Source organism: Caretta caretta, chromosome 2 (assembly GCF_965140235.1).
Source record: "Caretta caretta isolate rCarCar2 chromosome 2, rCarCar1.hap1, whole genome shotgun sequence".
In the NCBI taxonomy this organism is placed as follows: domain Eukaryota; kingdom Metazoa; phylum Chordata; order Testudines; family Cheloniidae; genus Caretta; species Caretta caretta.
The window spans coordinates 256,737,933-256,761,851 of record NC_134207.1 but is presented as its reverse complement, the minus strand read 5'-3'; the positions used below and the strand labels follow the sequence as shown (position 1 = coordinate 256,761,851).

At 40.3% G+C, this 23,919-nt stretch overlaps 1 protein-coding gene across 13 annotated transcripts in view; it reads left to right on the top strand.

Moving 5' to 3' along the window:
* LOC125631202 (sodium channel protein type 5 subunit alpha-like) overlaps positions 1-23,919 on the top strand; it is a 328,900-nt gene that overhangs the window by 257,629 nt on the left and 47,352 nt on the right. For all 13 annotated transcript variants that reach the window (XM_075126008.1, XM_075126015.1, XM_075126014.1 and 10 more), the window contains 2 exons: positions 389-543; positions 2,850-3,023. In XM_075126008.1, the coding sequence (XP_074982109.1) occupies positions 389-543; positions 2,850-3,023 (329 nt within the window). The remainder of the gene's footprint in view (positions 1-388; positions 544-2,849; positions 3,024-23,919) is intronic.

Sequence of the window (23,919 nt, the reverse complement as noted above, 5' to 3'; positions counted from 1 at the left end):
AAAGCTGAGAATGGTATTGAGAGTACTGGTAATATACCGCCAAGAATCATTAGATCGATCCTGCTACACTGTTTGTGACTAGACAACATAGCATGATAGGCCTGGTAGCACTGGTAAAGCATTACCAGTACTCCCAACACGATTAAAAACTAGTGGAAGGAAGCTCCAGAAAGAACTGACATCTTTAAGTGGTTTTGATCGTTCTTTGGTACTGGGGTAGAAGCAGGAGTAGATAAGGAGAAACGGAGAAGAGGATGACAGAAAAAAGAAAGAGGAAAGAGTTTGCAGCATCTCGGAGCTTTCTAATATTCTCAGGTCTGAGAAATACACATGGTGGTCCCTGGGCATTAAATATTCTTGACTGTTTCTTTTTTTTTCCCCCTTTCAGTCTGTGTCCGATTCTTCCCTTGCTGTTCAGTGGACACCACAACATTTGCAGGCAAAATTTGGTGGAGGCTGAGGAAAACCTGCTACAGAATAGTTGAGCACAACTGGTTCGAAACTTTCATCATATTCATGATCCTGCTAAGCAGCGGCACACTGGTAAATTTAGCATAATCTCTCATTAGGTTTAAAGTGTATGTGTATCTAAAGGAAGGAGATGATGGGCTAGTTACATTCCACTTCAGGAAAACTCACCCTTTGCTGCTTATTTCCCTAAAGATGGTTAGTTTGGGAATAAAACTTGTCTTATCCCTTGGTAAATTCACTGTCTTGTCTCAACATTTTACAAAGATATTAACTAAAAACTTAAGGCCAGACCCTTCCACTCTTCCTCCCATGCAGTAGTACTTTACTCCATGAGTAGTCCAATGGCAGCCAAACACCACATGAGTTAGGGGAGCTCAGAGATGGAGCAGTAATTGTGAAGATTGTCTTCCTCACGTGTCGGTTTCTTGAGGACCGGACTGTTGCATTCCGAAGGAATGTTGGGAGGTTGCCCTTTGCTGGCTTTCACTAGCTCAGAGGGACATGAATCTCTTTCTTAATGCGTGACCCAAATGTTCCTTAGAGTACGGGGTTCAGAAGCAGTCCAGGAAGGTCGGGCCCACCCTCCCTTTCTCTTATGCTGGCGGGGAAAGGGAGAGATCTGAAAATATTTTTTCTGTTGTAAAATGGGATTACCGTATGGAAAGGATTGAGAACTACACCTTTATTCCTTCCATACATGTGATATTACCAAACTCAATCAATTCTGGCTGGATGATTATTGCCCTGAGTTCTACTTTGGGATCCTCTGCCACAGAGGTTTCACCCCATACTCAAATTATCTTTTATGCAAAGTAGGATGAGAATCTTTGGCTGTTCTGAATGCTAGCATTCGACTTTTGGCTTATGTGTATTGGGCTGATGAACCGGTTTGCTACTGTATCTGGAACAATGATACAGCCTCTGTATACACGGACTGGGTTTGGAATTGATTACTGTACCATTCATTCATCCCCAGTTTTTCTTTCCCTTTTGTGTTCCCCACAATCCACGTTCAGGTAAAAAAAGATCAGCACATTTGCAATTGTTCATTTAGGCCCTGATCCTGCAAGCACTTCTGCACATGGGTGACTTTACTCCTATGAGGAACACTACTGAAGTCAACGGGACTCCTTGCAGATGTAAAGTTAAGCATACGCAGATGTCTTTGCAGGATGGGGGCCTTATTTTGTTATTTAGAAACAACGTGCTAAAAGCTCTCCATTGCTAAACCAGTTCAAACACAAGAGAGTATTGTAAATTTAGAATATAAAATATCAGTGTCCTACTGCTTAATATCTGGTTAATTTAAAAATATTTTCTCAGGGAAAAAAAGTTAAATTATGAGCAAAACCCTATGTGTTTATTTTATTTTTGCCATGCCTATTATTTCATATCTTCAATAGATGTTGAATGGGGTAGTAATAGTTTGCACTAGCTCTGTGCAGCATAGCGCTTTTTCCTTGGATCTCAAAACATTTTACAAATGTTAACTAAACCAATCAACAGGCCTGGGAAAGAAGTATTATTATCCCCAATGTACAGATATGTAAACTAGAAATAAGGGTTAACTAGCTTAGCCAAGGTCACATAGCCAGTCAGTGATAGGGTAAGGAATAAAACGAGAAATCACCCTAATTACCTGTCCCCTGCTCTATGCTCTATTCCTTAAAAAACATGGTCTCCTAGAGTGAAGGGGCCATATGATAATGCATTGATAACACTGGTGTAAAAACTCTTCTGACTTGATCAGATTGAATATACTGTTTGGACTGTGCTGGGGAAATCTGGAAAATGGTTTTGGAATGTTTTGTAATAAATTAACCCTCTAACAAGCTATTAATACTCAAAAAGCCTGTGTGGAGTTTATTTGAGAAGCCCCTTGAAGAAGAAGGAAACTGAGGCAGGGCACCTCAGGCCACGAGGGCATGCATGGGAGGCAGTCACTCAGTTACAAAGATTTTCAAAAGTGCATAAGGGATTTAGAAGCACAACTCCTGTTGCCACATCAATGCTTTTGAAAATCTCCCCCAAAATCAATTTGCTGTATAAAAATAAAAGGAAATGAATACAGCCTTCATGCCTAGGATTTCCTTCTATTTAACAGTCGGGTTATCCAGAAAAGATACCTGCATTATGTAAATCCTAATATTTCTGCTTGGCTACCAAGATACAGTTTTAAGTGCATCTTCATCAAGAAGAATTGCCTACAGGAAAACAGATAGTTACTCATTACATTTAAAAATACAAAATATACATTTACTATGGCTTCTGGTATAAGTGACATCAAATCAAACAATACTGTAGACTTGCACTATAATATGAACATTTTCCACTGCAGTACTGCAGAGCAGTTGTAAAGCAATGCTTTGTACTTCCAGGCATTTGAAGATATTTACCTTGAAGAGAGAAAAAACATTAAAACCATGTTGGAATATGCTGACAAAATTTTCACTTACATCTTTGTCCTGGAGATGCTTCTGAAATGGGTGGCTTACGGCTTCAAGAAATATTTCACCAATGCCTGGTGTTGGCTTGACTTTCTAATTGTAGATGTAAGTATCACTTCTGAAATATTATGTTCGTTGTGTTGATTATGCACCATGCAGGAATGTAGATGAAGTTAGATGACATTCAAATTCATAGTGATGACTTAAGATGTTTACAAGCTGTTATGACTAACTGCTCCTTTCAATGTGAAACAATCAGCAGAAGTACTTATGTGAATTCATTTGCCATGGAGAAATCTCAGTGTAGCATAATAGCAAACATATTACTACATTTCCCTTTCTACTTTATTGGCATAAATAAAATGACCTTCATCTGTTAATGTTAACCAGGCTCCCTCTCTGTCCTGTTAGGTCTGCCAGTACTTGCACTTGTAAAATGACAGGCATCGTTCTGAGGGTAAGAAACAATCTTACATGAACCTAGATGTAAAATGCAAGGCTTGGTATGTCATTGAGCATCCTCTGGCAACCAGGGTGCCAAAATGAAAAACAGCTTTGTATCATTACGCAGAGGTGTTACTGTGCTAATTTAAGTCACACTTCATTTTCAGTCATAAGAACTCACTCTGTCTCTTAGCATTTCCTATCTCATTCCACACTCCAGGCTCGCACCAGGTCTGGTTACCTCTGACTGTGCGGCACATGACCTCAGCCCACTAGGCTTTCAGCAGATTAGAGAAGCTATCCCCTGGCATGGTTTCCTAGGGAGGCTGCCAGAGGTACATAACAACATGTCCAGTACCATCTCCCAAGTATTTACCAGTGAAGGAGTCCAGGAGATGAAGGCGTGAAAAGTTTTTTAGGACTGAAAGTGGCTTCTCCAGTTCAAAGTCTTACAAAAGAATCTGATTCCCTCATGCCTTCAGATATTGAAATTTGCCATTCTTAGTTTTCCTGACAGGGAAATCCTTAAAACTAGACAGCAAGGCCGAATAAAGGCAAGCCCACACTACAAGAATGATAAATCCAGATTTTTACCCTTTCTTCCCGCCAAGTTCAGGGTCTTTGGGTGCTGGTACAGATAAGGACCAGCTGCAAACCATGTAGATCCCAAAGTACCAGAGTGCTTGGATGTGGGCTTTGAGCCCATATCTGGCAGCTGATGAACATGGGTGGTGAATTCACTAAAGACTAAATACACTGGGCCAAGGCTTCTGTTTTTTTACATATGTGCAGGAATTTTTAATTAGATTGTATTAAAAATGGGTTAATTGTCACAATTATCTCCTTGGCGCTTTTACTAGCTTGACATATTTGAGTCTAAGGCTGATGAAGCTCTACACACATGTCATTTATTTACTTTTAACAAATGCTGTTTTTCCATTTTACACCAGAACCTTGTGTCTAGGGATAGCTGTAATTTCTTTGACTCCAATCCAAGAAAGCACTTCGTTGGGCTACTCACATGTTTAATGTTATGAAGGTGCTTACATGCATTGCTTGATCAGGGCTTCCCAAGAGCTTTAATAAATTTCATCAAGTTCATTAAATTATACCTCTCTCTCTTCCTCCTATATATTCTGAGAAACCTCTTAAAGAGAATGCATTTATTTTTCACAGAATAGCTTCAATGACAGAGCAAGGCATGGTTTAATGGTTTGACCACAAGATTAGTTTGACCACCAACTCCTGAGTTATAATCCTGAGAATGGCTCCCATCTGTGGATTTGGTCAAGTCACATAACATTTCTGCCTTGGTTTTGCCATCTGCGGAATGGGGATAACAGAAATTACCTATAATTCTTCATGGGCATTCAGAGGTTTAATTACAGAAGTCAATATTTGTAAAGTGCTTTGGAAAATAGGAAGTACCACATGAGTGCTGAGTATTATCACTACTATAAACACAGGGTCTTAGTAAGAAGAATTTCAATTTGCACACTGAATGCATTGGAACAATTTGGAGCTTTAATGCAGCTTCATTATAAACAGTTTCAAGTGAGTTTCACAGTTGTTATAAATATATACTTATTATAGTGTTACATGTGTGGCATTTAATTAATGCCAAAGGGAGTAAAACTGAGTGCCCAAGTCAAAATTCTGTCCTCCATGTGTAAACCTCTCATTTAATAAGAGTTACTTGTGAATCCAAAGTCAGCATCTGACCTAGAAAGTCTATGTACAGATCTCCCTTTGAATAATGGGGTTTGTACATATAACAGTATGTCACACTGAACAGTTACTCTCAAGTCTTTCTGGTGATCTAGACATTTTGGTGTCTTAAAATATATTTTAAGTTTTGCTTTTGCAAATCCATTTAGTTAACCAAAAATTGCCTCTTACTTGAGACAGTCAAGTTACTTAACTGACCCAAGGAAGTCACTTGTCTATAGGGTTCCCAGTTGGCAGCTATCCTCTTACCTCTTTCTGATCCCCAACTCATTTTCCAATGATGTTTATGACAGTCCTGCACTATTTTTTTGAAGGTTTTAACAAGATGCTCCTCTCCAACCTATATTGTTTACCCTCGCTGTATGACTCTGATTTTCCTATGCAATTTTTTCCTTTTAATTTTAATTTCTTCTGTCCTTTGAGAACCAAATCTACTGCCACTGAACTGAATCGGGGACTGAAAGGATGAATTAACTGTTCCAAAGAAATAGATGAGCCATTTGTCTGACTTTCTCAGTTGTACTTGTTATTCAGAATTAATCACTTAATTCTTGATTTCCCAATTGCTCATAAGCAGTTTATTGTTAATATTCAAAATTCAAGCTGTGCTGGCTGATTTTTTCATTGGAGATGTCAGTCACATGGTATCATCTGTGTTTTCTGGTTGTACTAATGTAACTCTTACAATCAATTTTCCAATACTTACACAACCAGTTCAGAATTTTCTTTCAGCAAATATTCACTGATATTCATTTAAAATTCTATTTCTACAAACATTTCTGCTAGGAAATTAGCTCACTAGAATCTAAATATAAGAACAAAAAGGGGATGTATATCATGTCCCATTCATTATTTAAGCAAATATTTGTGGAATGTTTTTGAGGTACTTATTCAGCTCTGTGACAGACCTTTGACACTGATTTGTGCCCGTGGAAGAGCAATGACTATCTCATAATTATGGATTAGTAATTTTGGATCTAGATTCTGGATATCAAAGCCTGGACACCAAAAATTCTACATTAATCCATATACTTGAGGCTATTTTTGCCAGATATAGAATCCTGAAGGATGATCTCTGATAATGGGCCTCAAAACATCTCAAAGGAGTGTGCCAATTTAACAAATAAAAAAATTAAAAAGGGTTTTAAAACACATTGCAATACAATAAGACCATGTTAACAGCATAGCAACAGATTTGTTGGGGAAAATGACCAAAAAGCACACTCAGTAGGACTGATGGGAGGGAACTTTCCAAGAGTCTACTTAAATACTGGATACACCTACGTCGTTTGCAAGTGTTCTACTAAAGACAAATCTAATGCAGTCAATTTACAGTGAACATGGATTTCTGTGTGCAGATGCTGCAGGATGATGGCCAGTGTAAACTCACAGTTGTTCTCAACTAGGAATATATTCAGAGATTGTAAAAGGTCTGAAGCTTGAATAGGTGTGAATATCATTTTCATTTGCACCAGTTAGAAACAGTGTTAATGTGCAATTACCCTTGTTCGGATGTATATACATACACTCACACAAAGAATAGCCATTTATACAAACAAAAACTTAGAATCATAGAACAGTAGGAATGGAAGGGACCTCAAGAGATCATCTAGTTCAGCATCCCTTACTGAGGCTGGAGCACATACACCTAGACCATCCTTGACAACTGGTTGTCTAACATGTTCTTAAAAACCTCCAATGATAGGGATTCTGCAATTTCCCTTTGAAGCCTGTTCCAATGCTTAACTATCTTTATAATTAGAAAGTTTTTTTTAATATCTAACCTAAATCTCCAGTGCTGCAGATTAAGCCCATTACTTCTTGTCCTACCTTCAGTGGATGTGGAGAACAGCTGATCAATGTCCTCTTTATAACAGCCCTTAATAAATATATTTGACGGCTATCAGGTCCCTCCTCAGTCTTCTTTTCCCAAGATTAAACATTCCCAGTCTTTTTAACCTTTCCTCATAGGTCAGGTTTTCTACACCTTATATCCTTTTTCTTGCTCTCCTCTGCACTCATTCCAGTTTGTCCATATCTTTCTTAAAGTGTGGCACCCAGAACTGGACACAGTACTCCAGCAGAGGCCTCACCACTGCAGAGTAGAGCAGACAGTTACCTCCAAGACATATGACATATGACACTCCTATTAATACATCAGAGAATAGCCTTTTTTTGCAACTTCATCACATTGCTGGCTCACATTCAATTTGTGATTCCCTATAACCCCCAGATTCTTTTCAGCAGTACTACTGCATAGCCAGTTATTACCCATTTTGTAGATGTTCATTTGATTTTTTTTCTTCCCAAGTGTAGTACTTTGCACTTGCCTTCATTGAATTCCATTTTGTTGATTTCAAACCAATTCTCCAATTTGTCACGGTCATTTTGAATTCTAATCCTCTCCTCGAAAGTGCTAGCAACCCCTCCCAGGGTGATATCATCCACAAGTTTTAAAACCATATGTTCCACTCTATTATGCAAGTCATTAAAACTGGACACAGGACAAACTCCTGCAGGACCCCACTGGATATATCCTCCCAGTTTGACAGCAAACCATTGATAACTACTCTTTAAGTATGGTCTTTCAACCAGATGTGCGTCCACCATATAGTAATTGCATCTTGACCACATTTTCCTAGTGTTCTTATAGGAATGTCATGTGGGACTGTGTCAAAAGCCTTAATGAAATCAAGAAATGTGACATCCACTCGGCCAGTAACCCTATCAAAAGAAAGAAATTAGATTGGTTTGGCATGACTTGTTTTCAACAAATCCATGTTTGCTATTACTTATAACTCTTTTATCCTCTAGGCTTTTACAAATTGATTAATAATTTGTTCCAGCATCTTTCCAGGTATAGAAGTTAGGTACTATATTTGTCCTTCTCCAGTCCTCTGGGACCTCACCCATCCTCCATGAATTATCAAAGATAATATCAGATAGTTCCTTAAGTACTCTAGGATATATTACATCAGGCCCTGCTGATTTGAGTACATCTAATTTATCAAAATATTCTTGTTCAAACATAGCAGATTAATAAAGGAGCATGAACATGGCCAAAGCTAGGAACTGTGTGGAATTCAAATAAACGTTTGTGAATGGTTTTTTTGAGGGTGTTTGCCCAGCTCTATATGTAGGCATCCAGAAACAGCTGAAGATACAACAAAACCCAATGCTGTGAATTTTTACTGGAGCAGGTATACTCCATCAACCATGTATGTTTTTGTAGTGCTTGATGTTCCTTTCAGTTGTTTTCACCAATCTAGTAACATTATCTCAGTCTTACCTAGTTTGAGTTTCAGCCAGCTAGCTCTAATCCATAATCCAAGTTTTATTGACACTGCATATGCCATTCCATTCCACTAGCAGATTCACAAAAAAAAATGACAGTCTAGAGACTGGTGTCATTCAAATACTTAGGGAACTTCAATCAGTAACTTCCTCACTAATGAGACCCCAATGGATCTATGCACACATTGTACAAGGAGGGAACAGAACAGTACCCTAGAGAACCTTTCATGAGAGACTTTTTGGAAAAGATGAATAATTGCCCTAATCTATCTCTGGGAATGCTCAAAAAAAAGGAATAGTCACTTTTTCAACTTCTGTAAACATCTGCAGTGCACTCAACAAATCCACATAGTCAATGGTATCTATCTGTGTCAGTTTATTATATCAGCACAAGCAAATAATCTTCATCCATCTCCAGAAGATCATCAACCAGTCATCACCAATGCAGCTTCTGTAATATCATCATCATCATCCTGGCAAATCCCAAAAGATCATGGTCTCCATGATTGAGAACCACCTAGATCTCTAGCTAGGTCATTAAGGTGGTCTGGCTGGATATTCAGTTTATGTCCATAACTGGCAATCTTAACACACCACCGAAGATTTTGGCACCCACATGATCACCAGCTCTGTGGCGGCAATCATTGTGGAATTTGCTGGTTTTCCATTCTAATAATATATCCATACCAAGAAAGCCACCAAAACCAAACATGCTGATGGAGGCAATTGCTGGGTTTGGCTTTAAATATCCTCATTTCTATCTTGTCCTGCCACTTGATATGGAGCAGCTGATGGAGATAACAAGAATCGAAAACATCAGTTCGATGTTCTTCTGCTTTCATCAGTGCCCACAGTTAACTTCTGTGTAATAGAGTTGGTATAACTGCCATTCTATAGATTTGCAGCTTTGTAGCAAGCTTATTGTTGCAACATCCCCATAAAGGCTGCTGAAGTACGGTCTGTGTCACTGCCCATACATCTGATGGTTGCCACCTGCTCGATGTCTGGCCCAGACAGGGTAATACTGATCTGGTTGTAATCTAGAGGTTGCTTGATGGTAATGACCAGGGACTGAGTTTCATCTGGATTAAACACCAGACCATTGTGTACTACTTCTTACCCAACTAGATCAGCCATCAGGTTCAGCCTTTCACCAGGCTGAGCCAACAAGACAGTTCCATCAGCTTATTCAAGATCTTGAAGCAAAATGGTGTTCAGCTCAACATCACTGACGGCTGCCTCCTCAACCTTATCCATTAACTAATTAATGATGGTGACAGAACCTAGCCTTGCCAAACTCCTGGGGAGATAGGAAACCATGCCATGTGTTTGCCATTGGCTCAGGCGCAACTTTCCATTCCATTATAGAGCTCTTTTTTCAATGACATTATCTCCCCAGGTACACTGAATCGCCTCATCAGATCCCACAAACTTTCTCAATGCTCTGAATCAGAGGTCAGGCTAAATTTTATAACAAGTGTTGTGCATGGCTTATTAAATTCAGTCATCTTTTCACAAAGCTGTTTCAAACTGAAGATCTGGTTGACAGTGGAACAACCAGATCTAAAGCTGCACTGAGTTATCCCAACGTGTGCCACAAAGTTCATTACTGATTCGAGGTGTTAACACAGAAGTGAAGACTTTCCCGGGACTGACAACAGCCTAACACCTCTATTGTCTGCCTTATCGGCCTTTTTGAACAGAAGCAGAACAACACCTTAATAATGTCATTGTGGGTGATAGTAGTGCGCTAAGTGGTCTGGCAGAGCCTATGCAGCCACAGTGCAATGATACTTTCACCTATCTTCAGCAACTCAGATGTGATGTTATAAATCCCTGGTGCCATCCCTGACTTCAGCTTATGGACTGCAATCTGGATCTTTTCTTGGTTGAAGGAAGGTGGCTATACCAAAACTTCCTGCCTCTCTTCAGATGAAAATGGGACTGCAGACAGCAGACACTGCTGAACTTGAGATGAACCATCAGCTTCTGCTGACAAAAGTGCACCTCTGACTTTGATCAAAGCCGTGAATGGGCCGAAATTAGCCCAATTCAAGCAAAAAGCTCTTATTATAACCAAGCAATCAAATTGCTTTCTGTTCTGAACTGTGTAAGGTCATCAAAGCGTTAAAAGACTGAAGTCTTACTCGGTTTGTCATCTGGTGAAGGGTGGCATTGTTTCAGGTCATCAGTGCTGACCACTGCCAGCTCAGTGCTTCCTCAGCCCTTCAAACGTCATCCATGGAGATGCTCACTGCAGTTGGAGCTCAGAAAAAGGTGAGGCTACAATCTGGGTTTTCAACGACATGTTTGTCAAGAGCAAAAGCAAAGGCTGAATGGGTTTGACTTCAGAATGTCATCAAGTCATTGTGTAAGAAAATGAAAGAATCCTGATGGTTGACTCAGGCAGCCAGTTTAGAACCAGCTTCCACCAGGCGTGATCTCCACACCCTTTATTCAGCTTTGCGATGTTGACTGGGAAATGTGGCACCAGCTTCTTCATTAAAGAGTCCAAATGGCAGCAGCAACCAGAGCCTGCAGGATCAGTTGTATCAATGGGAAGCTCATTCCAAGACATTCGTCAGTTGTCCACTGCTGTGTTTTATGCCCTGGCTTAAAACAAATTGAGTGTAGACAAAGATGTCTTTCTCCACAAATTTCTGTCTGAGACAAGTTTCAGAGTGGTAGCTGTGTTAGTCTGTATCAGCAAAAAGAACAAGGAGTACTTGTGGCATTAGTTAAGGTGAGCTATTATCAGCAGGAGAAAAAAAACACACAAAAAATCTTTGTAGTGATGATCAGAATGGCCCATTTCCAACAGTTGACAAGAAGGTGTGAGTAACAGTAGGGGGGAAAAATAAGCATGGGGAATTAGTTTTACTTTGTGTAATGACCCATCCACTCCCAATCTTTATTCAAGCCTAATTTAATGGTGTCCAGTTTGCAAATTAATTCCAATTCAGCAATTTCTCGTTGGAGTCTGTTTTTGAAGTTTTTTTTGTTGTAGTATTGCCACTTTTAGGCCTGTAATCGAGTGACCAGGGAGATTGAAGTGTTCTCCAGCTGGTTTTTGAATGTTATAATTCTTGACATCTGATTTGTGTTCATTTATTTTTTTACATAGAGACTGTCTGGTTTGGCCAATGTACATGGCAGAGGGGCATTGCTGGTTATTACTACAAAAGGTTTTTTTGTTTTTTTTTCTCCTGCTGATAATAGCTCACCTTAACTGATCATTCTCATTATAGTGGGTATGGCAACACCCATTTTTTCATGTTCTGTGTGTGTGTGTGTGTGTATGTGTGTATGTATATATATATATATATCTTACTACTGTATTTTCTATTGCATGCATCTGATGAAGTGGGTTTTAGCCCACGAATGCTTATGCTCAAATAAATTTGTTAGTCTCTAAGGTGCCAGATATACACCTTGTTCTTTTTTTCTGAGACAAGTGATAGTTGGAGAGACTGCCTCAGTCAAGAGATGAACGAATGGGAAGGAGATTAAAGGTAATCTCAGTGTGGGTCCAAAACTAAATAAATACTTTGCCTCAGTTTTCAGTAAGGATGATAATATGGACCAAGGGCATGAAGGCAGGTTGGTTATTGGAAATGAATGTACAGAAATGGAAATTACCACATCTGAGGTGGAAAAAAAAATCTTAGAGTTTAATGTACTCACATCAGGGGGACAGGATAATTTCCATCCCAGAATACTGGAAAACTGGCACATGAAATTGCTAGTCCAGTAGCAAGGATTTAATATATGTATTTATTTGGGGGTAGTACCTTATAACTAGAGGATAGATAATGTTGTATCTATATTTAAGAAGGGGTAGGGTAGTGATCCAGCAATTACAAACCTGTTAGTTTAACCTCAGTATTATGCAAGACTTTGGAACAAATTGTGAAGGGGAGATGTAATGCAACATGGATTTACCAAAGGTATATTATGCCAGACTAACCTCATTTTCTCCTTTGAAAAAATAAGTGATTTTTTTAGGTAAGGGGAAGCAGTAGATCTAATATACTTGGACTTCAGGAAAGCGTTTGACACTGTGCCACATGGGAAATTATTACTTAAATTAAGGAAGATGGGGGATCAATACAAGAATTGTGGATAAGGAACTGGCTAAAAGGGAGAAGGCAATGGATTGTGCTAAAAGGTGAATTATCGGAATGGGAGGTGACTAGTGGAGTTTCTGAAGGATTGGTTTTGGGACCAATCTTACTCAGTTATTTTTATTAATGACTTGGCACAAAAAGTAGCAGCCCACTAATGAACTTTGCTGATGACACAAAGTTGGGAGGCATCGTCAATAAGATCTGGCTAACCTTGAAGACCTGAGTAACAGAAATGGGATGAAATTCAATAGTACATAATTTAAGGCCATGCACTTAGAGTCTAATCATAAGAATTCCTGCTATAAGCAGGGGACTCATGCGTTGGAAGCAATGGAGGAGAGAAACCCTGGTGTGTTGTTCGATCATGGGATGTTGATGAGCTACCAATGTGATGTAACGGAAAAAGGCAAATGCCTTTTTGATTTCAGAATGTCATCAAGTCATTGTGTAAGAAAGATAAGGAATCCTAAGATACCTAGGATGTATCAGGCATTTCCAGTAGAGACAGAGAAGTATTAATGCCATTGTACAAGGCACTGGTAAGTCCCCATATGGAATATGGTATACAATTCTGGTCACCCATGTTCAAGAAAGATGAGTTTAAACTAGATCTGGTGTAGAAAAGAGGATGATTAGGAGAATGGAAGGTCTGTCTTTTGAGAAGAGACTGGAAAAGCTTGGCTTGTTTAGCCTAGCCAAAAGAAGGCTGAGAGGGGATATGATTGGGCTCTGTAAACACGTTTAGGGAATAGTCAGAAAGGGGTTTATTTTTCCTCCAATGTATTTTGAGGTGTGTGGGGGGGGTTTGTTTTGTTTTTTGCTCTCCTTCCTCTGAAGCATCAAAGATGGGCACATCTGGAGATGGGACACTGAATGGAGCGGGCTAGTGTTCTGAGGTGGCACTGAGTGTTCTGTCTCTCATGAGCTTAGGTGGCTGGTTCTTGCTCACATGTTTAGGGTCCAACTCTTTGTCATATGTGAGGTTGGGAAGGAATTTCCCCCCAGGTCAGATTGGCAGTGACCTTGAAAGTTTTTCACCTTCCTCTGCAGCATGAGGTGTAGGTCACTTGCCAGGATTATCAGGCTATATCTCAATCGTTTCTCTGCCACTGCGAGGGCCTCAGACATTGGTGTACCTTGGTTCCTCCTATTCTTTTTTTGTGGCACATAATACTTTAGTCTCTTGTGGGCTGTAACACTTTGGTCTAATTTGGATTGTTGGGTTTACTGTGCGGATGCTGGGTGGTAGTGGTGGTGGTTGCCTGTGGTATAGAGGAGGTCGAACTAGAAGATCTGGTGGTCCCTTCTGGCCTTCAACTCTATGACTCTATAACTACATTTTCTTGAGCAAGTGTCTAAATATCACCTTCTCAAGAAAAACTGGCATCTTGTTCTTTTCCTTCTAGAGGTATTGACAGTCATCTGCAACATAGGTCCCAACACTTCCTACCTAGTATGCAAGAGATCTAATGCACAGGTCTTGACCCATACATCTTCCCTTGTCCCTCTGACTGTCACCTACTGAAACTCTAGAAGAGAAGATTGTGTTTGTCCCACCCCCACTTCTCAGAGAACCTGTTCTGCTACTATAGCACCAGATATTGCTCAGAACTGGAGTGAACTACAAAATGGTTTGAAAACCCTATAAAGAGAAAGAGACTTGACTCTGTTGCCAGATGCTAACCAGCAAGATTACTCAGGCTGTCAGCTACTCAGATAGGGTCCACTAGTTGGGATTTTGTAGTTGCTCTTGTGGAAGTGAAATAATGTTTTACTATGTCTCCTGGCCAGCAAATTGTATCAGGAGGATTATCCCACTTCTTTGTGAATGGAGATGTAACAGAATGTGCTGTTGCCATTGGCTGTGATCTGATTTGCTTGTACTTAGAGACTTGTATTCCTTTGGGGACAACTTCCTGTGTATTAGTTTGAGAGCTGCTCACAGGTGTTCAGTCACTAAGTGAAGCATCATTTTCCACAGAGTGCTGAAATCAGACACAAAGCATGACTTTCCCAATTAGTTTGTTGGAAATGCTCTGTTCTAAGATTTCTACATTAAACTTAGAAGGAATGTCTGACTGCTTGCATTAAAAATCTAACAATCCTCGGTTTTGAGATTAGCAATTTGAAACTAGCAAATCTTGCTACTCGGCAATCCCCAGATCAAGAACTGAATTGAATTGTGCCCTTGTGTTTGATTGTTTTTAAGTGACAAGTAAAAACTTATCTGAGGTAAATATTGATGGCTTGTGATTACTTTAATTTTCTACATTTGTATTCCCTGTTGATTAGTGAGGTGATTTCTGTTTGCTTTGCTAGTAATTGCACAATCTGCTGTAATCAGTTGTTCCCAAAAAGCAGTAAAACCCTGTTTGTATTGTTTGGAAAATATCTAAAAATCATGTGCTGAATTTCATCTCACCTTTGTTATGAAAAGCACACAAGAACAGTGTGATGACAATGCAGGGAGCTGAAGAAAAAAAATAGACCTTTTCCTAATCTGATGGCCTGAATAAAGACTGGGGGTGGTGGGGTCATTACAAAACCTAAACCTAATTTCCCCAATACTAATTTCCTCCTACTATTACTCACACCTTCTTGTCAACTGTCTGAAATGGGCCACTCTCATTACCAGTTCAAAAGTTATTTTTCCTCCCTTGGTATCCTGCTGTCAATTGAATTGTCTCGTTAGACTGAGCTCACACTTGGTAAGGCAATTCACATCTTTTCATGTATTTATACCTGCTTCTGTATTTTCCACTCCATGCATCTGATGAAGTGGGTTGTAGCCCACGAAAGCTTATGCCCAAATAAATTTATTCGTCTCTAAGGTGCCACAAGGACTCCTCATTGTTTTTGCTAACACAGACTAACACGGCTACCACTCTGAAACCTGCACTTTTAAGGTGTGTTAACAGGTTAAGGTGAAACCTAGGCTCCCCCTCAACTTGCTAACTCATGTGAAAACTACAGACTGCCTTCTCTTCACCAGGATTTTACCTGGTGTTAGTTTCCACATGTTAACTAACGTGGTAAGAACACATTTCTTTTACTAGTGAAGGCACCATGAGGTGCATCAGCAAGTGAACGAAACAGACAAACGGTGGGTTGGGAGGATAGCAAAACAATCAGTGGCAGAAGGCACAGTTCCCCATGGACTTGCCGATCTTAGTGAACTGTGGGACCTAGTTTCAATGACTTTTTAATAAGTATTCCTTATTTAAAAGAAAATGCCCCTCACATGGGCATGCAGACTTTCTGCTGTTTGAATGCACAAATGCCTAATCTTGCAGCTGATCAGTTGATGGGATGATCGTTGAAGGTAATGGAAGTTCCTTATACCAGTTAAATTCACCCAGAAACAAAGGGCCAGCATGAGACCTGTGCAGCACTTAGAACCTATTTTCAGGGATAAAGTGGGATTGAAGCAGGTCTGACAAGTTTAATGCACTGGGCATGACACTCACACATTTGGCAGCCCTGCTAGAATCCTGTGCATCCCACAGGGATTGAGCAGAATTATCCTACAATTACTCCTCGCGGCCATCAGAGATGCTCTGACACTGAGCACCAGCACAGGGGCAGGGGCAGTCAGAGCATCTCTCCACTGCTCTCAGCGTTTACCTGAGTTCCCAGTCAGCTGGTTCCCAGTCAGCATAAAACTGGTGGCATGGAAGAGAAAGAGGAATCGGCGGGCTGCACAAGTGACTCCCTGGCTGGGAGGTACAGAGAAAAGCCAGGGGAGGGAGTGCAGGAAGGGGACAGGGTTAGGATGGAGGTGGGGGCAGGGACAAGCTGTGGTGGCACCAGGGGAGCAAGGACATTTGGCGGTGACCAGGTATGAGGATGTGAACAAAAGGGAGCAGGCTGTAGCAATAGGGTTGGGGGCAGAATAATGGAGCCTACTCCAGGCCTCACCCTGTATCCAAATCTGCCACTGCCCATCCCTGGGTACCTCAGGCTCTCTTGTCATTTCCTCTGCCCTCTCCTTGAACAAGCCCCCAGACCTCTTCCTCCTCAGTTAGTCCCTGAATCCCTCAATAGCATGTTCTCTAGGCTCTACCGTCACCCCGATGGTGTCCACCCCCTCCTGTGGGGAGGGATAGATAGGTTTCTGCCTCCCCCATGCCTGTCCTGCTGCTAATGGGCAGCCTGAGGAGGAAATAAGTGACCTCACTGGTGAGACACATCACACAGGGAGTGGCACAAAACTTGGCAACTGTGCCTGTGTACTACATAGGCCTTGAGCTGGCCCACCGCACGGGTGAATTTCACCAGTGGAATGGCCACAGTGTCAGCCTTGCAGGTGGTTTGCTCTAGAGAAAGCAAAAGTGAGGGTCAAAAGACACAATAAAGTCAATATTCCATCCTTGTTTGTTCTGCATTGTGACTTCTTTTGAGATGCATTTCTTGGCAGAAACGTAGAAACAGTATTCTCATATTTGCCATGCAAAAATAGAGTGTTCCGTGAGGTTTATTTGAATGTAACAAAATATTACATATAATGTACCTGATTATATAGGTGGCAGACACATTTTGGGACCATTCAGTGCTGAACAAATTCACCCTCAGAACTGGCATATCCAATACTCTAGAATACTCTAGAATAATCTAGAATCGATAGCTCACGAAAGCTCATGCTCAAATAAATTGGTTAGTCTCTAAGGTGCCACAAGTCCTCCTTTTCTTTTTGCGAATACAGACTAACACGGCTGTTACTCTGAAACACATAACTCAAAATTTTAGAGACTTTGCCTAAGAGTAGGTGATTTTCTACATGGGAGGCTTATGTTTCCCATATCAACCTTAGAAATTCTAAGTTTAAAAAAAAAGAGGAAAACTAACATGATACATAGATTGAGAAAACATGCAATTTCGGGGCCTTCTCATGTGAAAACTTCCCCCTTTGACTAATCTTATCTCTTCTTACATCATGCCATGTGTAAAGTAAATTAGGATCCTGCTGGAGTTAAGTGTTCCCAAGAGATGCCCAGGACCCTCAACTCCCACTAGTTTCAATGGAAATTCAGTGTGCTCGTCATATTCTAAATTTGAGTCCCCAGACTGTAAACTCCCCAAATAAGTGGTTGTCTGTATTCTCTCAGCAATCACACTGCATACTTCTGGCACTCTAATACTGTATTCAAATTTGAAATAATAATAAAGAATACCTCCTCCTTCTCCTGACAACAGTGCTCAGTTCCAATGAGATTGCCAGGGAATTAATTGGTCCATTTTCCTGCAGATCTTTTTTGAAAAATATCTTTGTTTTTTTAAAGTTAAGCCACACTTTGGAAATCAAGCTTGTTACTGTACTGACAATAACTTACACGTGAGAACATTCTTGAACTGTAAGCTATGTCCAGATGTGAAATCAGACTTTCTGAATCAGCGTCTCTCCCTGTTTCACAGGTGCCAACCACTATAAAACTCACAGGGATTGCAGAGATGTCATCTAAGGAAGTATCTGACCCTGTGTGGCAATGTTTGGCAGATCAGGAGGTGCCACATGGTTCTAGAAATTGCCTCATATTCTTCCTCTCCCCATGTGGAGTTGGTTGTGTGTGGTAACAAGATGTGTTTGAAAGAGAGAGGGTGGATTTGAGGGGGCTGACAACATATCTGAAAATGTTTATTTGGGAAAACTGCAAATTGATAAGATGGCTGAGCTCTTCCCAATCTAGCAGTGTGTGATCTCACAGTGAAAGACCATTAGGCTTGCCCTCAGAAATTAGCTGAGCTTCGATTTTTGATTCCCAGCCATCTGCCTTGGGAATTCACTGGAGCTGTTAGAAAAGCCTGAACAGGTGTAAAGGAGGTGACAGAGATTAAGAGAACAGACAGATGTAAGGACCGTCTTCTGAAAAACAGTAGGAAGCAATTAGAGTGCAGAAATGATTTATTTAAAAGCATTTAAACCAACAGGAGTGACATATGCTATTTACAAGGCTGTCTTCTCAAAAGGAAACATTCCCTTGACAAGTGCACCAATGATAAATAGTGAAGCAACTGAGGACATGGAATATTAATACGAAAGCTTCCTGGCCTTGGTTTGAGTATTATGGGGGGGAAATGAAAACAGCACAAGTAAAAGTGTTTTGGGGGGGGGGGGGAACCCATCCACACTCCTAATTTGTTGAATTGCTTCATTTAAAATGTTTTGGATCTGATTTTTGAGAAGTGGTCTCTGATTTTACAAATAATTGTGGACAAAAAATTCTATCTAGGTACTCTCATGGCCCATAACATTGTAATATCGGTAAATAGCTTAAAATCAGGAATGAATTTCTCTTCACAACAGCCTGTCTGTTAGGGAAATCATTTATTTATTTATGTTGCGGTAGTGCCTAGGATCTCCAGTCATGGACCAGGACCCTGCTATGCTAGGTTCTGTACAAATTTTTTTTAAAGTAACTGCCCCACAGAGCTTAGAGTCTAAATATTTTACTGACAAGGAGGTAAGGCACAGAGAGATGGCAATTTCTTCAAGGAAATCTGTAGTAGAGTTGGCAATTGAATCTAGACCGCCAGAGTTCCCATCTAATGCTGTATAACTACAAGACTACTTTTCCTCCTTTGTGTCCATAATTGAAAGCACTTAGATATCTAATTATCTGATTTGCATCTTGCAAGCAAGTAGCTAGATGTCTAAGTGGTATGAATTGTACTTCCAGAATCTGAAGGTAGGTTGATGCCTTTAAAAAAAATAAGGTATAATGGAATTAATGCTCATTAAGGAGGGTTGTTGGACATCAGTACATATTTAAGCCTATTGGAGACCATAAAGTCTTAACCTTTTTTGTTACTGTTTTAATAAGTTAGTGCTTTAAAATATTTGACTATTTTTGGGCTGGTCAAATACACAACACTACATATGAAATATCCAGCAGAACCAGGGCTAGAACCCACTTCTTCATGCTTCTGGTCTGGTATGGCTTTAACCAGACTATTGTTTCTTTCTTGGGCCTCAAGTATCCATGATGGTGACTTGGTGAGTGCTTTCTGTGAGGCATTAAGTACCCCCAACCACCATTGACTTCAGCTGGGGTTCAACATTAGCTCACAGTATTGGGCTCTGTGTTACATAGGCACACTAACATGAAACTGCTGGCCTTGAAGAGAATGAAGATGAACACTAGAAACTTAGATGGTGTCTTTGGAACGATATAGATCTAGAAGTTTTTGAAGGTGCAGGTACCACTCTCTGATTTCTAGTAGCAAAATACACAACTTACTGATGAATTTATTTAAACTGATCTTGTATATCACAGATTTCATTAGCCCCATTAAGAGCAGGAATTGGGGACTACAATAAAAAGCAAGATATAGCTGTTACCAACAGCTTCATTTTCTGCTGAGGAGCAAAACAAATAATATGAAAAGGTCTGGGAGGTATTCTACTCTGAATATCAAAATGGGACATGGCTCTTCTTGTACATAAAAACATGGTGTTTTATTTTTTAAAAAGGCTAGTCTGTGCAACTCTTATCCATGCTCGTGAGCATTTAGGAACAAGAGCATTGCAGTCAGTGAGACTACTCAGGTGAAAAAGTACCCAGACTAGTTACCATGCTCTCTTTGGAAATCCCTAACTCCATTCTTTTTAAACATTTGAATAATAGCATCAGTGGATTCAAATGGCAGAAAATACACCTCTGGTTGCATAAGAATGTGCTATGTGTCCCAAGAAAGGAAGCAGTCATCACATCATCTAATCCTAAAATATGAGGTTGGCCGTTGTGCAGAGTATTGCAGACACATACAAATCTCCAGGACATGCATGCTGAGGGCCTGACAAGCCCACTGAAATGAATGAAAAGACTTCCATTGTCTTCAGTGGGTTTTATATCAGACCTGGGATACCATAGAGGCAGAATTGTTAATAATGCCTAGACTAATCTCCACACCAATGTGGTACTGTTCACTGGGATATGTAATTACTCAAAGTCCATGCTTTGGCCTACCACTTGGGGTTAATCTGGACAAAAATAAATAAAAAAAGCAAGTATACCACTTGGACTCTCATTTTCAATACCACTGGACTGTTATGCTTTACTCCAGTGGCTCTCAACCTTTCCAGACTACTGTACCCCTTTCAGGAGTCTGATTTGTCTTGCGTACCTCCACGTTTCACCTCTCCTAAAAATTACTTGCTTACAAAATCAGACAGAAAATACAAAAGAGTCACAGCACAGTATTGTTGAAAAATTGCTGACTTACTGATTTTTACCATATATTATAAAATAAATAGATTGGAATATAAATATTGTACTTACATTTCAATGTATAGTATATAGAGCAGTATAAACAAGTCATTGTCTGTATGAAAATTTAGTTTGTACTGACTTCGTTAGTGCTTTTTATGTAGCTGGTGTAAAACCAGGCAAAGATCTAGATGACTTGATGTACCCTCAGGGGTATGTGTACCCCTGGTTGAGAACCACTGCTTTTCTCAAATCAAACTCAACTAGAAAATTGATTCTAGTTCTTAAAAGGGCAGGTCTAGTGAACCTATGTAAATTATTTTGAGGTAATACATTTTTAGGTCCTTGAGGGTGGCTTACAAAACAGAGATGTGGTCCTCTGTTCCAATACATACAAATCTACTAGTTAACTCAGATGACCTCAGTGAGACATCATTCTATAAAATTTCCCATTCAAATCACTGGGGTGCAGGAAGATTTCATGACCAGAAATGATGTGTATGTATATTACTAATATGTTACTAAAAATATCCAGTTGTCTGTGTACATAGGAAAGGGAGCTAAACATTGGAAGGCAGATCCTCAGCTGCTGTAAACTGTCATGGGAAAAGACATAGTATGTGATCACGTAATTAAAGACTGTATCATCAAGCATATATACAAGGGGGAGAAATTATGGTTGCACCAGACCATTGGCTTTTACTGCCCATGGATTCAGAGGAGCCCACCACAGCATCACCTGATGCGCTCATCTGTGCTCAGGTGCTGCCCTTCCCCACCCATAGCAACTCCTCACCCTGCCCCCTCCGCAGCCCTACCAAACATGGGGCCTCAGGATCTCCCCCTTTCCCCCAAGAATCCATTTCCCCACCCATCACACAAGATCTCCCCCTTCCTTTGAAACTCCCCTTCCCCTCCCAATCCCCTCAAAATCCTCTCGCCCTGTCTCAGCAAACCTTTCTAGGAAGTGCTGCTTAGGAGCCAGCACCTCCTGCTAGGACTGAAGAATCTAACTCCACCTTCCAGGCAGGAAGCAAGGATGCAGGCAGGCCCTTCCCCTGCGACACCCTGCCCCCTTTCTGGCCCTGGTGCTGCCAGACGTGGGGCTTCATCTGCTGAGCTGGGTAGTTTGTGGGTAGCTAAGAAAATTAAACTAGGGGGTGGGGCTGAGCTCCCTCTAGCATAGGCAGTGGTGGCTATGACTTATGTTGTAAATAATGGTGGGTAAAGCTGCCTATTTGTGCAGTTGTGGAATATAGACAGCACCTACATAAAGTACCACTGTATGATTTGGGGGTTTTGTTTTTAATTTATCTATTAATTCGCTTTAAAAATCCTTTGGATTTTTTTCCTTTTGTAATATACCCCAGTTTAAAAGTAAGTCATTTTGTATGTTGCAGATTCTTTTTCCCCACCTTCCATCTGTCTTATCTATAAAGACTGTAAACTCTTTGAGGCAGGGTTTGCCTTTGACTCTGCATATGTGCAGCACCAAACACAATGGGGCTTCATTGGGCACGACTGGGACATAAATAAATAAGAAATGGAATCTGTCATCTAAAGAACATTGCACCATCCTCTTTAAATATTGGATTTTAAATCCATGACACTGAATCACTGAAATATTCTTTATTTAATTAACTCCTAGACAATGAATACTTTCCAGCTAAATATTAATTATTACCAGACTCTAAAGCTGATTTACAAATTCAAATGTTTATCTCACCAGAAGCAGTTTAGCAATAACTTTAAACATTTATTAATCAGGCTAGTTTCTTTTCAGAGTTCATTACCAATATTTTAGCTCTGTTTAATTCATCAATCATTCTTGCTGCTGCCCGGGAAAAAATGCATATATTCTATAAAGGGACAGTCTGGATACATGTTGCTAGTTCTGCTAAGCCATATAGATGACAAGAAGCCTGCCTATAAAATATTTTGCATGGACCTGACAATCTCTGGGGCCGTCTGGGGTGGCCACTTTAAGTGGTTAATCTAGACACAAGATTCTGAAGCTAGTTTTTCTTGGGCACAACATTGAAAGAACCGGAAATGAAAGTATTAGTAAATAAATTTTGATAGAGCAGTGATGGGACTAGTTTGGCTGTGTCTTTCCTGATTCCAGGAGGCTTAGACCACCGCTAGAGCCAACATCTGAAACCAGTTTCCGTTCAGTTTGAGTTACATCATCCCGCTTGGCAGGGGCAATCTGAATACATAAAACTGTCCATGACCAATAAAAGTGAGGAGCAGGTGGAACAAACTTCCCTAAATACCAAGATTCGAGGGATTTCTACAATAGTCACCTTTCTTCAGCAACATGAAAGAAGCCAAGGTTGGGCAGGCAACATCATGATTATTTTGGTCTAAAGCCCCTGAGGTCTATTGGCAAATTTAACTCTGTGTCTGATCTGGACACTATATGATGCTGTTTCACAAGTGGCATCCATGGAACAAATGTTAGGAAGTTTTTAATGGCATTTGGGCTGACCTCTGGTTTGGCTCCGTACTGAGATGAACTGAGGCTCGGTGCAAAAAAAAAAACCAAAACGTCCTATTTGATTAAACAATATATATTTCACAGGGAATGATTCTGCCACATTGCTCCTATTGCATAGCACAAGAAGTCTCACTGGGTGAAAGCCTGGAAAATCAATGGAATTTTGCCATTGACTTCAATTCGTCCATTGGCTTTATGGGACAATTCAGCAGAATTGGTGCTACTCATTGCCAGTAAGGTTTTCAGAAACAGGCCTACAAACAGCAAATTCCAGTAAATTCCATAATGGTGTTGGTCAACAAAAACTGGACCTACTATATAGTCAGTAGTGTCTGTGGGACTCCCACTCCCTGGGCCAATGAAGAATCAGTTGGGTTGCCCAAATGATTTTTTTTTATTATTTGACAGATGGGTGGGAGGGCAAGGAAAGGCTAGAGATAGCACTCTCAGACAGTCCAGTTTGAGACATATATTGCCATTTCATAGAAGTCAATATGGAAGTAGCCAGCAGCTGTGAAAGTTTATGATAAGTAGTATTACGTAATAGATGCGCTATAGACAGAGGGGTAAATTAAACTCAGTGTGTATGCCACACTGGCATAACAATAGTGGGAATGTTCAAATACCCCACTGCACACAGCCCAAACTGAAGCTAATGTCACTGCATAAGGACGTGTTTGTACCTCAATCCCTGTGAGGAAGAC